At 45.3% G+C, this 21948-nt stretch overlaps 1 protein-coding gene across 1 annotated transcript in view; it reads right to left on the bottom strand.

Moving 5' to 3' along the window:
• LOC147900898 (uncharacterized) overlaps positions 1-20904 on the bottom strand; it is a 37405-nt gene extending 16501 nt beyond the window's left edge. Inside the window, exons 1-10 of the mRNA XM_087375446.1 lie at positions 20597-20904; positions 19335-20325; positions 18928-19173; positions 18442-18701; positions 4417-4491; positions 4178-4249; positions 1787-1885; positions 1634-1705; positions 768-882; positions 601-669 (exon numbers count right to left, since the gene is read on the bottom strand). Of these exons, the coding sequence (XP_087231572.1) occupies positions 601-669; positions 768-882; positions 1634-1705; positions 1787-1885; positions 4178-4249; positions 4417-4491; positions 18442-18701; positions 18928-19173; positions 19335-20325; positions 20597-20725 (2128 nt within the window). The 5' untranslated portion in view covers positions 20726-20904. The remainder of the gene's footprint in view (positions 1-600; positions 670-767; positions 883-1633; positions 1706-1786; positions 1886-4177; positions 4250-4416; positions 4492-18441; positions 18702-18927; positions 19174-19334; positions 20326-20596) is intronic.
• Positions 20905-21948: the final 1044 nt, after the last annotated feature.

The following is a 21948-nucleotide window of genomic DNA, read 5'->3' as shown; positions in this document are numbered from 1 at the left end:
TGAAGATACAGCATAGGAAACTGATGGATATGCAGAATTTATGTGAATCTCTTCCCCTGCAGAGGTAAACCCACCCCACAGGAATGGAGCTTGACGGTAAAACTGCCAAGTAAAACTTTTCACACATGCACATAATACAGCTTAAAGGTGCCAACCTTACGTGTCTGAACTTACACAAGAAGGCCTTTCTAGGTTTTAGACCATCAGATGCTCGACCAAGTCTAAATATGATTCATTAGGACAACTGATGCAGGTCATGGACCATAAACGCTTGATCACACAGGACCCCTTTGATCAAATGCACTGAGCTATGACACAAGACTTTCCAGAATCTGCACAAGTGATCCTGGGGTTGTAATCCACTACTTTTCTGAAGCATTTCACATCCAATTCACTCATATAGAAAGAAGCATGACAAATTCATCAGGAACATAGACCTCCACAGTTTTAGCTGGGCATTTGTATTCGCATTCCTCCATTCCTCAGTGCATGCATGTAGTAATAAGAAGAAATATACAAAACTTGTGCGCCTCCAATCAATTGGCATGGTGTACAAAAACGAGAGCCTAAAGGAAACGTAGACTTCATTTGAAATAAAACCTTCATCATCAAACTTGTCCCAGTCCTCATCCCACTGTGCTGCATTTTCTTGAACTCCTGGTTGCCAGCCTGATGACAAAAAAGACATTGTAATTAGGCATCTAAACCTGATATCATTCCATCTATCTGACCAACTCAACATAAGCAACATGCCACCTGATACTCACCATATGGTAGCTCAATAAGAGAAGTAGGCTTTACACGTAAACCAAATTGCTTGCATTTTGCATTTAGAACTTTCCTTAGCTCATCCAAATCATTTTGTAGCCGATCTGCACGAGACTGCAAGTAAAAAACACTCAACCTGCTGAGTGTGTAATGTAGACAGCTAACGTCAAATTGATTCAGATAAATGTAACAATTACACACTGTCTACTACACCTAGTAGCACACATTGCCAGAGCATATAACTTGCCCACTTTTGTCTGACTTGTTTATGCTGGCAGACTTTTGGCTCAATCCCAAGCTTTTTTATTAGCAATACACAGACAACAACAATGGTGAAAACTCCAAGTTGAGTCACAAGCGTTGCAATGGCACCTTTGGATGGACTGAACAAAGAGTCCGGGACAAGTCCCCAAAGCATGCACACAAACATTTACTGGCAAATGGCTTAATAGATGCAAAATTATCAGATTAAATGAGCTTCATCCAAAAAGAAGTATGAAACAGCCCACTATTTTTCAGCAATTTTTAAAAAGGGGTTAAGGAAAGAGCACTAGGAACAATAGCCTAGTAACATGGAATTGTTGCATGCCTATTATAACACAATCGCAAGCATATTAGCACACAAGATAAACGGACTTACAACGAAAGGCAACTCACAAAATCCTCTAGAAATAAAGTGTTCAAAAGAAACGGCCAATCATCATAATGGCACTTCATTCCAAACACAGTTGAACAAACCACCAAATGTGACCATCCTCAAAGAGAGAGAAAAGAAAATGGGAATTTTGTAAGATCTTTTGTTAATCGATGCCACATCCTCAGAATAGATATGACAATTCAGTAGCAAATTATGAACAGATGTTACCTGTAGCAAGGCATTGGAATCTCCACCTTGTTCCATCCGAAGAATTGCATTGAATAGTTCCAATCTTCGCTCCTGTACATATCAAAGCATCAAGATATGAAAGCTTCAACCCATAAAGGATTTGAAAATGATGAAAATTCTTCTGATGCTCACCTGAATATCACGGAAGGCAGCCTCATCAGTAAGCAAGCGGGAATGAGACTCCCCAGCCTGCTTAAACTTTTCATCGTATCGCTTTGCCAAAGATTCCACCTGCACAGACCTATTATTCATAAGGCAGGGGTGGCAGCTATGGTTCATCAAGTGCCCAGAAGAAATCAATGGACCAATCAATTCCCTAAATTAGTCTAACAGTTGTGTATCACTCTACTTCTATCCCTTCAATATATAGTATGCTATGCATATGAAAACAAAATGCATCTCAACTTGACCTCTGCCAAATGAAAGTGTCTACAAATACAAGAATCATCAAGGCACCTGCACAACATCAACAGAAGATCCAGTGCTGCCTTGATCTATGCAAATCACATGCAAAATATGAATCCTCAGGTATCTAAGGATACTATGATGAGATGTCTAAAGCAGATGACATTCTACTTGATTATGTATCATGAATGGCACCTGAATGTATACATCAATATATCTATGTATATATTTTATTTATGTATACATCTCTCTACACCCATCACCTCTTCCAATCACACACTTGTTCATATCTCATGTCAAGAGGTGAATCTCCAATGCATTGAGCTACAATGTCAACGCCTAATTCAAAATCACAACATCGCGATAAACCTGTATTAGAAAGGTTTAAAGGTGACGCTCTGATGGGCTGTATGGAGGTGAGTATGGCAAGCAATAATGGGCTGCATGGCGGTAAGCAAGGAGGAACGGGTGGTGGTGATAAAAATAACGAGTCCAGTTGACTAAGATCTAGAAGATGTGGAACAACATGATATGCCACTCAAGCATACACTAAGGGAGGCATACCTGGACAGAGGAATTGTGCACTGTGTGGAGCAACCTGGAACTTGGGCTGAAACAGCCGCGATGGCACGTGGCATGTCTGCATTGCACAGGGCAGGAGAAACAACATTATAACTGTACTGCCAGGGCCTATTTATAGGCCTGGCAGTAGGCACCTACAGCAGCAGTGAGTTACAGACCAAGATGGGGCAGATCCAGTCGGGTAGGTCCACAGACCAGTGGGTTATTACCAGCAGACTCAGTCACGGCTGATTTTAAGCTCCCTTCATTCCCTATAAATAGACGGCTATATCTGATCACTGCGATGCAGCTACTGAAGCCTCTGAAGGCCCTGCGGATTGTGAAGAGTGGCGGAACTTCTCTTCTGTAGATCTCAGTAGGTGTCAGCCATCCTTGACTGCTATTTTGCCCAGCATTTCTGGCTGGATGTACTTGCTTATCCTTGAGCAGTTTTCCCATGATTTGTGGATGAATATACTGAATTCTCTTTCTTTTCTACTTTTGCTGTATTGTCTGTGTGAGTTTCAGCGAGTGAGTGCTGTTTTTTTTCTGAGGGAGATCAGTGAGTGCTTCGAGTTTATTCCACTGTATAAGGATTTCAGTCCAAACTGTCCCTAGATCTAAAAATGCACATATAAGAAAACCAGTGAAACACAAACGCAAACACAAGGAAACAATAAGCATCATTGTTTTTAATTAGTTTGTTATTTAAAAATAATAATACATAATAAAATAAGGGGGTGGGGGGAACCAAAACTAAACAGGTACCTTAGTACAGATGACCTCCAAAAACTAAGCAAATCTCAGAACTAAAATGAGAATGGTCTTTGAAGCTCCCCACTTCTAGATTTAGCAAAAAGTAACAATTAATTGTATAGTTCATGTTTAAGTTCATAGGGATGTATTACTAAAGTAACAAGATGCCACCATTTTGACCAGATTATCAACGAGCTCAATCAAATGGAAGGCATCCTGTGTATAACTTTAACCATAACAGTCCTCCCTGTTCAAGGAGACTTTCATCAATGAGTTAGCAAAGCAGTGTAAATGCAGCCATGTGGCACATAAGGCCCTCTAAGAGAAGACACGTAGCATCTAAGTTCTAAATATCACGTCTACTGTATGAACCTGATATGCTACTCATGCTGGAAGAGAAGTGTGCTCCAGCTGTGAAGCTAGGTGCGTGCCAGAGTCTAGATGTAGGGCCCTCCCTTTATGGGCAGGGACTGCCTCTTCTACTGTCCAAAATCCCCTCCATAGGGCCAACAGTGTGGTTTTTCGGAGTGGTTGGCCAGTCAGCTAACTAGCCAACTAGAGCCAGGTTAGCACAGCCATGCTATGCTTATTGGCTGGCAGACCCTAATTGGTTCAGATCTGGCCTTGCCTACTGATCACTGTCTGGAGTCTCCTCTAAACTTGCCTACTGCCCCACTTGGCATCTTGGCTTGACATCAGGAAAAAGAAAAGGTTGCCAAACCTCTTTAAACAAAGAAACTATAGCATTCACACTTGTATATTCCGCAAGGTATCAAGAGGACTAAAAGAAGATCAGTCAACCTCACGCTTATCAGCAGCTGCTCTTTCAGTAATCTCTGCCAGGCGATTATCACATCTAGTCTTGAAAAGCACCTGCAGAGACAACAGAAGATCAATGATGTGTACTCACTTGTGGACCCTAAAAACCTACAGAAATACATAAACAGAAAAAAAGAGCACAAAACAACTGTAACATCCTAAAGAATGTGCTATTTATTTTGGAAATAAAATGCTTTTTAATATCAGCAACAGAACCATACCACATCCTGCAGCTTGGTACGATAATATTCTATCTTTTCCTTTGAATCCATGATCTCTTTCTCTAATTCCAATACCTGCTCAATAAAATCGCAGTCAGCAACCACCATGCAAGGCAGAAATCCTGTGATATTGATTAGAAGCCCTTCCTTAATACTTGACATCCACCAGATATAAAGAGCAGTAACCAAAAATGTACACTAACCCATAGCCACCCCTTCATTTTCACTCAACAAATGGTGAAACTTAGCATCTAAGGAGTGGATGCCATACTCCCACAATGTGGGTGTGAAGGATGTCACGTTAGTGAAGAAGTCCCCCCCCCCCCCCCCCAAGAAAAAACAAGTGTGATATTCTCCAAAGCATGACATGCAAGTGCCCCCGATTTTATTTTATTTTTTAACGGAGGGCATTTCATCATATGACTAGATGAGTCCAGGAACATTCCCAAACTCATCCTCTAAAAACACAACATAGTGCAGTTTCAATCTCATGATAGTCACTCATAAGGTTGAAAACCATAAACTCCATCACGCATACTAGTGGACTATCTACTACGACATCCCCAATGACGTCATCAGCGCCCAACAATGGATGTAGACCATAGTATGTATAAACATATGCTCTCACACATACAAATCCACACACCCTCACATACTTGAGCATCCATTTATACAAAGTCTTTGTACTGAGTTTTTGCGGGCATTCCGCAGGTGAAGAGCAGACTTAACCATGACGAGGGCTAGCACTGAAGGAGAAGGCTAATCAAAAGGTAGTCCAAAAATCTCTTCTTTCAAGCTACAACTGCTTGTGAAGGCTAAACGGTTTCATTTTAGTCTCTCCCAAAGGAGCATCTGAATCTAGCAGATAGGGCAACGCACCACTTAAGATAGAAAGAATTATCGCAGAATCAACAGGCCGCAACATGGACGAAAACTTCACAAGGCTGCTAATACGGCAAAAGCATATACTAGATGAGTCCAGGAACATTCCCAAACTCATCATGTGGAAAAAAGGCGAGAGGTGTGAGGGGGTATTAACACTGCTATTAGACAACCGGTAATGCTAGCATGAACAAATAATACTCATGGAAAGTACTATTGTGAAACAGGAGGGCTGCTAACAAAAGTATTTGTTTCAAAAACTCGAGTCTCTCACAAAAAAGAACCATCTGTGAGGTTCATGAAGCAAATGAGCATGACATCAGCTGGCCTTGATTTATTTATTTTTTTAATGGATGACATTTTGTCATCTGGAACGAAGGCAGGAACGGGCATGGGGGGGGTAGTCAAACAGCTATTGGTAATGCTAGCTGAACAAAGAATAAAACCATGGGAAGTACTATTGTGAAACAGGAGGGCTGCTGCTATAAAAAATGGTAGCAACTGCAAAGTGGATCGAGATAACATTCACCAACAAAAGAATTTGTTTCAAAAACTTGAGTCTCTCACAAAAAAGAACCATCTGTGAAAATGTTCTAGAAGAAGATGATAGGTCTCGTATAAATAAAGCAGCTCCAACATCCCAAATTACAGCTCTTACGAAAATAAACAAAAAGCAATACCAAATCATACAGGCAAAGTTTGCTATGATACCACTTGAGATCCATGCTATCTTCCAAAAAGTTACGTAGCACCACAGAGTCTGGACCTTACCCAGAAAGAGCTTTTGGCCCTACTTGGAGATGATATAGACCTTGCCCACGCCTCGAACACCCTTGTCTCAGTGGTGCCACCAAATCCTTCCCCACGACCCGAACCACACGGGCCCGAGTTGGGAAGATGCCTCAAAACCCTTGATTCGACGATGAATGCAGAGAGGCGAGGGCACACACAAGAGCGAACCCTAGGCCATTTGGCATCATCTGAGGCACAATGGATCTTCCGACGATTGACATGCCGTAAGAGGCGGGCCTTCCTCTAACACAGGATGGATGAGATCATCAAATCGATCTTCAAACGATTCTTTATGAGGCAATTGATCCACCAGACGAGGCTGCTCATTGAGAGCAAGTGCTTGCCACAATGGCTCCATGGGAGCATCCACAAGTGGCATGGCATCAACAAATGCACTGTCTTTAATGCTCCGAGTTAGTCTTTATGCAAATGGGAGTCGGGACAACATCTTGGTAGCAGATTGTGCACTTTAGGATAAGGGTAAGCAGCTTGTGCACTAGCTCCTTACACTATGCTGGAAAAATAAACTGACGTGTTTATGGATGATACCTACGACAGTTTATGACTCTTAAGACTCTTAGGACACCCAAGACACATGGGACCGTTATGAGTTAGGATACTTTTAGGTAGGTAACCTCGGTCTCTAAGGCACTTAGGACATTTAGTATAGGACTACTTAATTAGCCCAAGAGAGTGCTCCCATTTCAAATTGGAAAGCATTATAAGATACTTTTGAATTTTCTGTTCGGTACTTTATAAAGAAGATAAAGCATGTTGCAACTCCTTGAAAGAATTAAAGTCAATTGAATCCTTTACATGAACTGGTCAAAAGCAACACTTGATTGGTAATGAAGGAGCAAATTTTAAATCTTTTAAAACACCAATTGAAATTTGGAATCTCTGTCACAACATGATTGTTTGTATTGAATCCTTGTGGATCATTCTAGGGAATCTATCAATTACCCTATCGTTGTAACATTGTAAATTGGCCAATTGAATATAATAAAATATGCACGTATGCATTAGGTCCTAGGATGGTTAGGAAAGGGTAGCATTGTGCATGGGTATTGCATTAATCAATGGTAGGCATAAAGAGTCATAGGCTCAGGGTAGAATAATGGGGTATGCCCAAGGGATGTGATCCCAAGAGGCATCAGGGTTGCACCCTCTCATGTCATTCATGGTGTGTGAGTATGGGCATTTTGCAGGCATATGGATTATAGCTTGTGCGGAGCATGTAGAGAAGAGTCTAGCAAAAATACACTCACGTGGGCACTCCTTCCACCCCATTTGCAGGGCCAATACTTCTCAATTTATGCATCATCTACCCACATGTGCATCTCTGCATTGAAGAACGTGACAAGTGGTATTAGAGCCAAGATCCTCTGACTGTGAGAGCCTACCACGTGGAAGTTGCAACAGTCGCTGACATCGGCGTGAAGTCATCGTTGAAGAAATTACCAGAGGGCTTTGTTCTCTTTTTTCCCTCTCAAATTCGGTCAAAATTAATTTCTACTTTTTTCCTGCACCCGAGGAGATGCTCAATACACACATTTGGAACAAAAGGAATCGCGGCCTTCAAGGAGTCCGCACGCCTCATTAATTACCCCCCCATCGTGACGCAGTCCTCGACTCGAGGACTCTTGAGTAAGGCCTTGTGTAAGGCCTTCGCCCTTGTGTAGGCCTTGTGTAAGGCCCGAGATAAATGAAGCATCCAACAGCCTGGCTATAGAGTGTGACATCAATTGATTCACCTGCATCATGCATTGTAAGCTTCAGCCCTGGCTCCATGGGAGTGGACATAGGCTTGCAATCATGCATGTTGAATCTGTCCAAGAGCTTTTGAACATACTTGGACTGAGACATGACAATGCCACGTTTCTCTCGAATAAACTGGATCCCCAAAAAGAAATGTAACAAGCCCAAGTCTGACATATCAAATGTAGCTTTCAATTGGACTTTGAAATCTGCAATTACTTCCTCATTTGATCCGGTGAGCAGCATGTCATCTACATAAAGAATGATGACCAAAATATCCCCCCCATCCTTCTTGATATAGAGGATGCTCTCAGTTGGACTATTGTGCAACCCCTTGCTGGTTAGAAAGGCATCAATTTTTGCATACCATGCACGTGGGGCTTGTTTCAGCCCATACAAAGCCTTATTCAGTTTGCATACCTGATGTGCATTTCCTGAAATTTCAAAGCCCGGAGATTACTTGACATAAACCACTTCCAACAAGTCTCCATTAAGGAAAGCTGTTTTAATGTCCAACTGATGAACATTCCATTCAAAATTTGCAGCCATTGCTATAACTGACCTGATGGTGGTCATTCTGGACGTAGGAGCAAAAGTCTCCTCATAATCTATGCCCTTTTTCTGAGCATATCCTTTTGCAAACAGCCTTGCCTTGTACCGATCAATAGACCCATCTGGCTTTCTTTTGACTTTCAAAACCCAACGTGTACCTATGGCATTCTTACCTGGTTGCAAATCCACGACATCCCAAGTCTGATTTTTATGAATGGACTGCAATTCATCGTCCATGGCATTCATCCAATGCACATTATCCTTTGCTTCTTCAAATGTCTCAGGTTCCTCCTCATCAAGAAGAGTACTTACATAAGCTGATTCAACTAAAAGAGCCCCCCCCGTGTGCCTTACTACACTACGAGTCTGCCAAGCAATGGAGCCTCAAGCTTACTCTCCCTAAGAGTCTGAAGCAACCAATTCCGGACTGTTTTGGCTACATGTATCTGTAAAATTTAACTTCATCCACACCTTGCGGTTGTACTAAATCAGCTGGGGGCTGAATCTGTACATGTGGATCTGGCGGAGGTTGCTGTAAATTCTGAGTTTCAGCGGGGGAACCAAATGCTATAGGAAGCATCCCCTGAAACACATCATCTGAAGAGGCTGGAATCTGAAATTCAGCATGTGTATATACAGAATTTTCAGAGAATATAACATCTCTACTAACAAAATCTTTCGAGTAGCAAGATTGTAGAGACGATAGCCTTTGCTTTGTGAACTACATCCCACAAAAATGCATGTGAGTGCCTTGTTTGACAACTTGTGTCTAAACTCCACAGGCACGTGGGCATATGCAACACAACCAAAAACTCTGAGATGGTCCACTGAAGGCTTTCTCCCATGCCATGCCTCATAGGGAGTGATTGTCTTCAAAGCCTTTGTAGGAGCCCGATTTAAAATATAGTTTGGCACACATGAGGCCTTCTAGCTAAGACTTGTGAGGCAACTTCTTACTTGTGAAAATGCATCTATCCATTTCCATGGTAGTGCGATTCTTCCACTCAGCTTTGCCATTCTGTTGAGGTGTAAGCCTCACTGTAAGCTGATGCATGATGCCTTTTTCTTTCAAAAATGTCTCAAATTCATGGGACATATACTCCCCCCCTCGATCTGTTCGAAGTGTTTGCACCTTGAGTCCTGTCTCATTCTCAACCATAGCCACAAAGTGTTTGAAATGCATAAACACTTCTGATTTTGCCTTGAGACCATAGACCCAAGTGTAGTTAGTAAGGTCATCTATGAATGTAACAAAATAGAGATAACCCCCAAAAGCAGGTGTCCTCATGGGACCGCAGACATCACTATGAGTAAGCTGTAATTTTCTTGTAGCTTTCACTGTACCATCCTTTTTGAAGGGAAGTCTATGCATTTTGCCAAGAATGCAGCCTTCACATGCATGAGGAGGAGGCGACTCCAAAGGAGATAATGCATCAACCATATCATGCCTCTGAAACGTCATTAAGCTGCCATAGCTCATGTGTCCATACCTAGCACGCCATAACTCCGCATTCATTATCGCAGCAGTGGGAGTATTAACTAATAATGCAAGATGGGATCTTTTTTCATATAGATCAAGCTGAAAAAGACCCCGATACAAAGTTCCAGACAACATCAAACCATAGTCATTCTCTTTGTCTCTGACTGCACACTTGTCATCATCAAAAACAACCTGAAATTCTCATCTATTGAGTGAGGAAACTGAAAGCAAATTCTTCTTTATCCCTGACCATAGAGAACATCTGAAATTCTGAAATCTGTGCCATCAGTGGATGTGAGAATAATGTCTCCCACTCCACACACTGAATAAGAAGAATTATTCGCACAAGTTACCTTCTTGGTGGGTGGAGAATGTAGAGATACAGACAGACTCTTCTTGGAAGTGCTGTGCTTTGAAGCACCACTGTCAAAATACCAAGTATGAAGTGTCTCATCAACGCTAAAAGAGCATTCATCCTTTGAAGGATCATAACTGCAAGTCAAGAAAGCATATGGGTCATCATCATTAGTGGCTGTAATATCAGAACTACCCACTGAAAAATCTGAAGTGCAAGACAGAAAGGCATAGTGCTCTTCAACCAAAATGGCTGCAACATCTCCTCCATCATGAGAATGTGGAATTGATGCATCCAACACAGCCATACCGGAATCCCTTTTCTTCTCTTTGGCTATGCGCTTCTTGCACTCTCCAATATAATGACCTAGCTTTTTGCAATAATGACAGATGCCCTTCTTTTTCTGCTTATTTGTATCACCCTTTGCCTTATAAAAAGGCTGTCCACAATCAGCTTTATGCTAATGTGTGGACTGATTGGCATGTGGCTTTTGCTGCCCTTTACCCTTGGGCTTGAACTTGGAGAGCATAGAATGCTCGCCAGCCCGGGTTGCCATATTTCTGCGAGTTTGTGCCTCCTGCAATGGAAGTCCTACCAACTCGTGAAAGAAGAGAGGATTGCTGCCCCCCCTCAATGACAAATTCAGCGAGACTCCCATGGAGCCGGGGCTGAAGCTTACAATGCATGATGCGGGTGAATCAATTGATGTCACACTCTATAGCCAGGCTGTTGGATGCCTCATTTATCTCTGCAATACAAGACCTGATATTCAGTTTTCAGTTTCTCAGGTGAGCAGGTATATGCACAGCCCAAAGATTATGCATTGGCAGGCTGTAAAACGCATCTTCCGTTACTTGCAAGGTACAAAGTCTTTTGGCTTTATGTTTCCCAGGGGGGGTGACTTGCAGATGCATGCTTACAGTGACTCTGATTGGGCTGGAGACTATGATACTAGGCAGTCCACCAGTGGGAATTGTTTCTTTCTAGGACATGCTTGCATTTCTTGGTTGAGCAAGAAACAATCTACAGTGGCTACCTCCTCATGTGAAGCTGAGTACAGGGCAGCTTTCACAGCGACAGTTGAATGTGTTTGGCTGCGTCGTTTGTTTGCTGATCTTCATCTTTCATTGGAGGGTCCTTCTCCAATTCTCACTGATAGTCAGAGTGCTATAGCAGTGGCAAAGAATCTTGTGTTTCATGCTCACACGAAGCACATTAAGGTTCACTATCACTATGTCAGAGAGAAGTTGCATGCAGGAGAGATCAGTATGATCTATGTGTCAACACATGGGTCATTGATCATTTCCTTGTACATGACATTGGCACTGTAGAGGGGTGTTAGAATTATTATTATATTCTAACAGTGACCAATGTAATGTAATTAGTAGGTTAGGGGCCCTAACCACAGTTAGTTCACTAACTATGGTTAGTGAAGGATAAGGTTTTGTCACTTAGACAAAACCTTTCCCTCTTGTTGTATTCAGTCACTTCATCTATTGCAAACTTACGTTCAGCTCTCTTGCTCTCTCACTCTTCTCTTTCTAACACCAACGTCTCGTACGTCAGAAGCAGCAGGCATTTCTTCGTCGAAATGAGGAGGAGCTGCTGAACATCTTGTACAGCAACAACTCTACCCCTCACCGACACGAGAGTTTGGCACACGTATGCATGCCATCGTTATGATGTCCCACACCAGCCTACTCCAGATCTCATACACACACCTCACCCCACCACTTGCACGTTGTTCACCAGAGGAAGAGTCAAGGACGCGACATTGAAACTGCACAATGGCTGAGCTAAGGACCACTAGGGGCTATGCACTGAGTTTATCGCATATGGGATCGACATGTTAGCCCCGATCCTAGCAAAGCTATTCAATGACGCTGTTTGCCTTGGCTCCCCCCGCACTTGGACACTCAACACCATCACCCCCATCCACAAGGTAGGGGATCCCATGGACCCGAGTAACTACAGGACTATCATGATTTGACATGTGATGTCCAAGATCTATGCAACAGTATTGGACGCGTTGCTCAGCTTGTTCGCCGGAATGAGAGGGCTCAGAGCAGAGGGTCTAGTCAGTTTCAGGCGAGACCATGGGACTATGGATCACATACTCACACTCAGGAGTGTCATAGAGGAGGCCAAATCACGAAAGGAGAGGGTATATTGCTGCTTTGTGGATTTCCGCAAAGCCTTTGACACAATACCTCGAGCTCGACTCATCACACGCCTACAGACACTGGGATTTGACCAAGAGATCATCTGGGCAGTCATGGCACTTTATGAGAGTCTCAGGCAGAGTTCGGACAGGCACAGGTTGGACAGATGAGATCTTGAGCGCCATAGGGGTCAAACAAGGTTGTCCCTTATCACCAACCCTATTTGGCCTCTACATCGATAAGCTTGAGACTTTCATGGGGGCTTCTGGAGGGACCAGTTGCTCACTTGCCGGGATCATCATCAAGATTCTTCTTTATGCAGATGATGTGGCACTCTTATCATCCACACCCGAGGGGCTCCAACGACACCTGAACGCACTGCAGGCTTTTTGTTTATCCCATGATTTGGAGGTCAACCTTGGCAAGACCAAGGTCATGATCTTTAACACCTCTCGAGCAAACATGCACCGGAAGCAATTCACTTTCGGTGGGTCACCAGTTGAGATCGTATCCTCATACACTTACGTGGGGGTCATCTTCTCCAGCCCGACCTTCACGATGAGACCAACGATGCAGGCCAGACTGAGCAGGGGATATGCCTCACTGGCTCGACTAGAGAGAGAGTGCTTCCACTCCCACTTCCAGGACCCTCGGACCAAGGCTCTTCTCTTCGACTCCTTGGTCCGACCAACCGGTATGTATGGCAGCCCTTGTTGGGGACCTGACATGTCAGATATAGAGTGGACACGAGTGGAGCGCCTGCAGATCCTTATGCTCTCACGGATGATCCGAGGAAAACCATCTGTACCACATCATATCATTCAGGCCGAGTTTGGTGCTTCTCCACTCCAACTAGATGCAGCCTTTCAGACCATCACATATCTACACTAGGTTAGATCATATGGGGACTGCACATCAAGGAGACAAAGGTTGCCATGGTTGGCTCTCGATTCCTCCATGAGGTGGAGGCAGAGGGAGATGAGCGAGGCTGGTATGCACGGACTCACAGACGGTTTGTGAGACTGGGGTTTCACATCGATAGGATACCTCCTTTTCAGTAGTTTGGATGCCCCTCCGGTACTCCCACCCACCATCCCAATCGGGCCACACACCAACTAGGTCATTCGAGAGGATCTCCTGCAGCTACACACCTTTAGGACCTGGTTGGAGCCAAGGGAGCTTCCAATGAAGATGAGCTTCTACAAAGATCATTGTCTTTGTATTTCGGAGGAGGGATTCATCACGCCACCGGGGTACACTAAGCTTCACATGCCTCACTACGGATCTCCATCGGACAATTTCGGGTATCGTCACACTGCCTCCGCATAGAGAGCGGCAAACTAGAGGGGATTCCTAGGGAGCATCGCATATGCACATTGTGCGACTACCAAGAGGTTAAGTCAGAGGAGCATTTTATTTTCAGGTGCCCAGTGTACTACGAGATCCGAGGTCGCTACCATTGTCTCTTCAGAGACGGCTTCAGGCTCCTTTCCATATTCCTCGCCTACCCAGATCAGAGATGCCTAGCAGCCTTCATTCACGAGGGGGTCCGACACAAAGAGTACTTCCTCAGGCAACGAGGCTTGGCCACACCTCTCAGAGCAAGATCACAGAGTTCTTCGCATCGAGTGAACTTGATCGTCTAGTCTCTAAACGCAGACGTGACAGAGACCCCAACTGGACAACCATAGCACGACACACGAGGCATCGAGGGGACACACAGATCACTCTAGGGGACCTCCCGTCATTGTTTAGACCCGGGGCACGCCCCACGAGAGTCACGCTGGCTCTGGTCTTGCGTCGAGCCTCCTCCAAGAGACTGAGACGCACGGCATCCCTAGACAAATGCCAGTGTCCCATCACCGGCTATGCACCAGCCAAGGCAACATGACATACGGAGGATTCCGCTCCCACTCCAGTCTTTTTTCTTTTCATTGTCACACTCAAATGTATTTGATTATGTATGATCAGACTTAGGACTCTGCACACGTGATGATGCTCGTTTAGTAGCTCCACCCTTACTGTGATTTGTATCAGGTTTTCTTTCAGTCTCATAGACCCATCGGTCTTCCGAAAACTCTAATAAAATTTCTTTCTTTCTTTCTTTCTTTCAGCCCATCAGCGTTCTGTCGTTCGCACTCCATTAGCCCTTTGTCACTCAACCCATTCTCTCTCTATCTCTCAATCTAGCCCATCGCTCAACCTAGCCCTCCGTTGCTAAGCCTAGCCTATCCCATCACTCAACCTAGCCCTCCGTCCATCCCATCGCTTAGCCTTCCTAGAGCCCCATTTCAGCTGGAGAGGAGCGTTGCAACAGACAACCAGCAAAGCAAGAGTTCACGCCACCAAGGTGACTTTGGGCCATCAGGTGGACTTCACCACTGTCACGAGGGCGTGAAATTCTAAGTACTTTAATGTACTACAAGACTGTGACAACTTTGGTTTTAAAAGTCCAAGCGTGGGCTTAATAATGTGTAATTAAACGCAGCATAGTGCCTAGCACATAAGCGTAATTAATCCCTAGGCCCAAAGGCATTCCAAGGAATTAAAAGAGTGGTTGTTGGGAAATGATGATGTGGCATTTTAATGGGCCCCCTAGAGGGCCATGTACCTTCAGTGGCCCCCCTAGAGTTCCAGGTGGCTCTAGTGCCTTCTACATGCTTCTTTGCCATTCCTGGACCTTCCTGGGCCTTCTAAACTTCACATGTGTGGTTTTCTCTCGCATCTCCTCCCTTTGTTGAGATTTTAGACTAGTTTTTCAGCCTCCTTCAGCTGAATTCCGTTTTTCTTCATAACTCCTCACCCGTTTGGATTCCTCGACTTCCGTTTGGCCCGATGGTTTCCCCTCTGCCTCCCCTTCGTAGTGATATGCTTTTCCCTCCGTGCGTTTGGTAGAACGGGCAGAGCTGAGCACTTCTTTTGCTGGTCGAATTTGCAAAAGTGACTTTTTCTGGACCTTTTTTCTTCTACCGCCTCCTGGGCCTCTCCTCTTGCAAAGCTACGGCTTTCTGTTGAATTTCGAGTGGTCCGACGCGCTGGTTGACTGGTTTTTCTCAGTTTTGGAGGACTTTCCGGCGATGAAACTTCTCCAAAACCTTCTCAATGCATTCCTCTCTGAAGCACGCTTCTTTTGAGCCCAAGAACTCCCACTTCTTCGCGACAGATTTCAGGGCTTGGTGAGTTGTGATTTTGCTACTGCAATTTCTTTTTGCCATAAGCTATTGGTTGGCCTCGTGTGCCGCCTCTTTCTTGGCTCACAGGTGCCCAGGCAGTGCTACATGAGTCATTCCTTGGTTGGGTACTTTGCTGATTTTATTTTGGAGCTTTGAAAAGCTTTGTGAATGCCATCTGGAAACCACTCAAAGAGAGTGCAGCTGGGGTGCAGTGTGATTGCATCTGGACAGCCAATGGAATTGCACTCGGAAAAGAGAATGCCTTTGGGTTGAGCCTACGGGTTAAGTGCACTTATGTGATGGTGTTATATGCTTGAAAGCCTTGCGAAGGCTGAGTGAATTGGGGCTGCGTGCTCAGTTGCAGGGAAGGTCTCCCAGATGCAACTTGTAATCATTTCACTGTGAAATATAAAGAAATACCGAAAGGGGCGCCACGGTGTTTGGGGCCAATCGGGTGCACTTGTCTATGTCTGTTGAGTAGGGGCATTCTAGCCTCCATCCCTTTTTCAGTGGTTTTGTTTATGAACAAATGGGTAAATGCCAAATGGTGATCATGCAATGGTTAATGGTTGTGATATATGCTTTGTGAGCTGTAAATAAGTGCTGAAGTGATTAAAGGTTTAGTTCCACTACCCTCTGAGTGATTAGAGGCCGGTTTCAACCACTAGGAGGATCTCGTCTTGTTTCGTACCAGGGCACACCTAGCTCCACATTTTGGACTCAGCCCCCAACCCGACTCTGGGGGTTAGTCCTAGCTGGGGGGTGCCAAAATACACGCAAGCCACCATGGAGGGGGATGCCAAGACGCCTATGGCTTTCCCCAAGGTCAGGCCTCTTACTCCAACCAAAGCTTCATACTCCTCCAATGACAATCTTTACATGGCCAATTTCTTGATGACCCAGCCAAAGCACGACTTAAACGAGGGCCGGGAGCCCTGTCTCGCATAGAGCGATAGTGTTTCCAAGCACACTTTAGGACCCCTTGATGAAGGGGTGGCTATTTGATACACTTGTGTGGCCGACAACCATGTATTCAGCACCCATTCGAAAGAGTGACCTATCAACGACTCATTGCAAGCGATTTTAGAGGTTACAGGTAATTATGCGATCAAGGATGATTCAGAGTAAGCCCTCGGTCCCCCATCAGATTGTACAAGCAAAGTTCACCATGACACCACTACAGATTGATGCCATCTTCCCAACAGTGACATATCTTCATAGGATTTGGGCCTTACCTCGTTGGAGACTAACAAGGTTTGTACTAGGGTGTCCAAACGGGAGGGGTTAGCCCAACCTGGTACGCACACATATCTAGATGGTGTGCCAGTCAAGGTATTCAAATGGACCACTCCCCCCCCCCCCCCCCCCTTTAGTACAGCTTGGATGCCCTCGATCCCATGCAATGAGATCAACTATATCATACAGTTTGATCTTCAAATGGACCACTCCCCCCCCCCCCCCTTTTAGTACAGCTTGGATGCCCTCGATCCCGTGCAATGAGATCAACTGTATCATACAGTTTGATCTATGCCAGCTCTATACATCACACACTAGAGGGGACCAAAAGTTCCCCACCAAATTCTAGTTCTACCGCGACCACTCCTTGAGAGTATTAGAGGATGGAATGATTCTCAAACCCCAACATCTAGAGGACCGACGAGTCTCACATGCATTGAGGATTGCCATTGGTCAGATGCGGGTCTCGTCCCATCAGCTGAGGATTGAGGCAGGGAAAGCCACAAGCACGCCTAGAGAGCAGCTGCTCTGCAGGTTATGCACGCTAGCAGAGGTGGAGACAGAGGAGCGCTTTCTATGTACCTGCCCAGTTCACTACAAGATCTGAGGATGGTATCACCGTCTCTTTCAAGAGGGCCACGGTTTTGGACAACCCTCTCAGCTGATTCACTTTTGTGACCAGGTCTGCATTGGTCTCTATCTGATGAGATGCTGCAATGCAAAGAGACCCTATTGCAACAGATCAAACAGCAATAGGTGACAGGGCCACGAGAGGACGGATAGAGCGAGCTCAGCAACATGTCATAGATTTCTATGTATTCTAGTCAGCGCCAAGACGTAGCGGAGTAGAGGATGAGATAGCTGACATGAGGGCAACATGGATCAGTGGGAAGAGCTGCAGCTGAGCTATAGACACAGAGACCACACACAATGCAGAGGTCGACCAGAGCACCCACGATGAGGTTCATCCCATCCCAGCTCTACTCGGAGAGGACCGCCCTCCCAGCTCTACTTGGAGAGGACCGCCCGAGTCAAGGTGTCGCTCTTGATATGGCTCACCCAATACAAAGATCACGTAGCCACACCCCCCGCGCGGGATATCTTCGCAGCTCACAGGAGAGCACCATGGCACCTGGCTATGTATGTTGTGGTTTTGAGTTTGAATATTAGTTCCAAGAATCCAAGCCAAATTCCATAATTTAGACTACCTCTTCAGAGCCAGCCTATGAATTATGCGCTTGCATGCATACCATAGCAGAAGTCTGACAAAAGTAATCAGAGACGAATTGCAATAAAGTGCAAGACAACAGAGAGGTGCTGAGACAAAGCGGGAGCATGCAGAGGCAGTCATTTGCCTATATGTCTTTTTTCTTTAACAATGGAATATTGGCTGAAAAAACAATGAGAGAGAGATGAAGGGTAAGAAGGTCTTTGAAGAGGACCCGAAAGCAACTAAGGCTGCTGAAAGAGGACTACTTACAATTGTGTTCTTATCACTATGAAAGCATTTGAAAGCCAGTACTTAAAACCCTGTTAGCCCAACTCCCATACATGAAGCAAAGTAATAACAAGCCTATCCAACATTCGTAGACTTCTCAACTGATTCTTCAAATCCCAAGCATATTTGACGTGCACCTTCTTTTCAGCATCAACTGCCTCCTGATGCTTGGTTTGAAGTGTCAACTGATCATCTGCATTCAATTGCTTGACAAGGTTCATCTCAAGATGCGGAGCTCTAGACTTTTGCTGTGCCGGTTGGTTAGAAACAAAGCCATCCGCTCCTGGAGCTTGCATTGGACCTGGCACATGCATTGGACCTCGGACCGGTGCTGCACCTTGAGGAACAGGGCGAGGTGGTAAACCGGGCATCGCATGACCTGTTGCTTGAAGTACACCTACACATGGACCGGGCATAACAATTATAGACATTGCAAGAGGGATCCGATTTGCTTTAACATTGATTCACTATCTAGTCTTTGAAAAATGGGGGACCTACAGATCAATGTGAAAAGAAAGGACTGCCTCACCGATCTCTTTGACATGGAAGTTGAATACAAGAGTCTGAAGCTTAAACTCATTCAGTAAGAAGCACAAGCAAGTGCAACTCCCAAAATCAAATACCTGGATTCTGCTGCCAGGCTGGTACATTGTAGCCTGCAGAATTCTGAGCAACGGCAACCTGAGCCTCTGCAATACGAAGAGCTTGAACACCAGATTCGTCAAAATAAAAGCCAGAGTGAATAGCTGCAGGCAAAGTACGGCCCTCCCGATACCGCTCCATCAAATAGAGTGCCGTGCAAAACTCTCGCAAAGATAGCATACTGTCATGATCTTGGTCTGACAAATCCCAGACCTGCTTCAAAACCTCTATAAAACAACCAGGAATACAAATTTGACATCAGTTCAGAATTGCAAGTTCGTGTCCTCGTTCTCAAAGATACCTCTTTACTACCACAACGAAAGTAATGAATACTCTCACGAAATAAAGATGCAACAATTTTTGCACTAGAGAAAAAAGAAACTTTAACCTCGTGGAAGGTGCCAACTGAGGAAGAGATCACGAGCTTGATCACCAGTTATCTTTCCATCCTTATCTGTGTCCACTTCCATAAAAATCTTGGCGTATTGCCGCACAATTAGTTCAGTCATTCTTGGCCATAACTTTCCTCCATCAACCCCAGGTGGACCTCCGAACCCTTGATCTGGTCTGGCATGCCCAACTGGCTGGGATACCGGCTGAAGCTGTTTAGTCGCTGCAGGCGGTGCAACTGAAGTCGGAACAAGCGCAAGGGATGCTGGTACTGCTCGGCCAGTTGTCTGCATAGTCCTCGGTTGAGGTGCTTGGACCGCATTTGATAGATTTGGCTGGGACTGTGCAGGAACGACTGGTGGCTTAACCGGGACGGCTGTGAAAACGTCTCCTCCAAATAGGTCTGGTGTAGCTTGCCCAGCGTTGCCAGACGGAGTCTTGGCAACACCAGAGTTCGCTCCGGCCTGAAATGAGTTAACCCCAAATGCATCCTGTGCTACCTGAGCAGCAGGAATCGGACTTGGCTTCACCTGAAAGTTCTGGCCAGGGAGATTGTTATTGGAAGCTGGACCGGGCCACGATGATGACTTGTTGTTAGGCCATTCAGCTGAGCCGCCTGTTGATACTCCAGCGCCTGGTAAAGTCGGAGGCCTCGGTTGCACTGCAGGAGCGTTAGGTCTGGGAACTGGGGAATAATTTTGGGCGGGCTGCGGAAGTCCGGTGGAAAATTGTTGATACTGTTGTGCAGCAGGTGCCAGAGGACGAACGGGCCTTACTGGTCCTGGAGGTTGCGCAGCCGGGGGAAAGCCAGGCGGGAGTTGAATTTGGGGTGGAGGAATCTGAGATGCAGCCGGTCCATGCAACGCACGGCTCACGATCGCCGGAGTGAGCTCCCGACCCGTTTGAGCCACAGTAACCAGCTTAAGTGCATTGTAAAATTCGGGTCTGGAAAGGAAGCCGGTCTGGCCCTGATCGGCATACTGCCAAATCTGCAAGCCCGGAGGAGATCCGAATGAGAAGCAGCGCAAACGTCGAAAGTTGCAATCAGAGGCGGTCTAGAGACGATCAGAGCCATCACCGAAGCACAAGCTGGGAGGCTTTTACGATACAAAAGGCCAGCATTTGGAGAAAAGCACTCTCCGTTGAGAGAAAAGGCAGAGCGACGATCGGCAAACAAATGCCTAGCTAGGAAACAAATGGACGATTTCGCGCAGATCTGAGGAAGGAAAGAAGCGGGACGAATCGGAGAGGGGAAGGTACCTTGGCGAGGACTTCACGATGGAGGTTGGCGCCCTGGAAGAAGGAGACAGCCTCCTGGCCACTGATGCGGCCATCGCGGTCGACATCGGCACGACGGAAGAAAGCATCGAAGAGATCGGGGTTAGACATGGAGGAGGGAGGAAAGGGGAAGAAGATGAAGCATCGAAAGGGGGAGGGGAGGGAAGGAAGGAGAAGAAGAAGAAGAAGAAGCAGAAGATGGATATGGAAGGAGGAGCTGTGAGAGAGATGATAACGAGGTTTTGAAAAGAAGAGGATTTTGAAGGCTATGGCGTTTTGGTTTTTGCTTGCTGTTTTTGTTGCTTCTTTTTCTTCTTCTCTTCCCTTTTGCTCTTCTGGTTAACACCAAGTAAAGCCCATGGCATTGAGAAGCTCTTTTTTTTTTTTTGAGGGATTTGTGCCACTTGGTAGAAATCTAGAGTCTCCTCTCTCTCCACATTTTTAGCCCCTTCCTCTCCTCTCTCTCTTCGGATGAGTCAGAATTGGCTCCTTGGCACTGTTGCCACGAAGTGAAAAACTCTCTCTCTCTCTCTCTCTCTCTCTCCGCCCCTCTGGCATTGTTGCCACGAAGTAAAAAACTCTCTCTCTCTCTCTCTCTCTCTCTCTCTCTCTCTCTCTCTCCGCCCCTCCCTCCCACTGAGTCCCGACTCCCTCTCTTCCTTTCTCTCTCTTTCTTCCTCCTCTTGGCAACTCCTATTGAATAATACATATCATTCATCTTTTTTTTTTTTTTTGTCTTCCCCTTTTTAACTCACATGATTGATCATGACAACGAGGAATGAAAGCTTCCTTCCTTCCTTTCCTAGGTTCCCTTCCTTCCTTCCTTCTTCCTCGTCTCCTTCCCTTTTCAAAAACATCTCTCTCTCTCTCTCTCTCTCTCTCTCTCTCTCTCTCTCTCCTCCCCCCTTGTGCCAAACTTGGCACAAGCATGCCACATGTTTGTGAAAAGGGAGAGAGACTGAGAAGTGCAATCCACTATGCATCTTTTAGTCTTAGCTTCAACACTCATGGTTTAGAAATAGAAGGTCACATTTCATGGTTTAGATATATAAGGTCACATTAACATCCTCTTCATGCAAGAGGAAATCCCTGGCCCACCAATCATACCTACAAAGCTACCACTAGGTTTGTGCAATGCATAACTTAACAGTGTGGCATGTGTTTGATAACAATGGGTACGCCACCCTTACCCACCCCATCTTATGCATATGCAGCATGCTTGCCAAGACAATGGTAGCATTTTCTTGGACCCAAAGCACATACATAGGGTGGGAAGAGTATTTTATAATCATCGCTATAGTTCTAAGGTTATTCAAACCTCTTGAGAGCTTAAC

Source organism: Dipteris shenzhenensis, chromosome 6 (genome assembly GCF_047967505.1).
Source record: "Dipteris shenzhenensis isolate YYH24624 ecotype China chromosome 6, Dip_SZ_1.0, whole genome shotgun sequence".
NCBI lineage: Eukaryota > Viridiplantae > Streptophyta > Polypodiopsida > Gleicheniales > Dipteridaceae > Dipteris > Dipteris shenzhenensis.
This window is presented reverse-complemented; position numbering and strand designations above follow the sequence as displayed.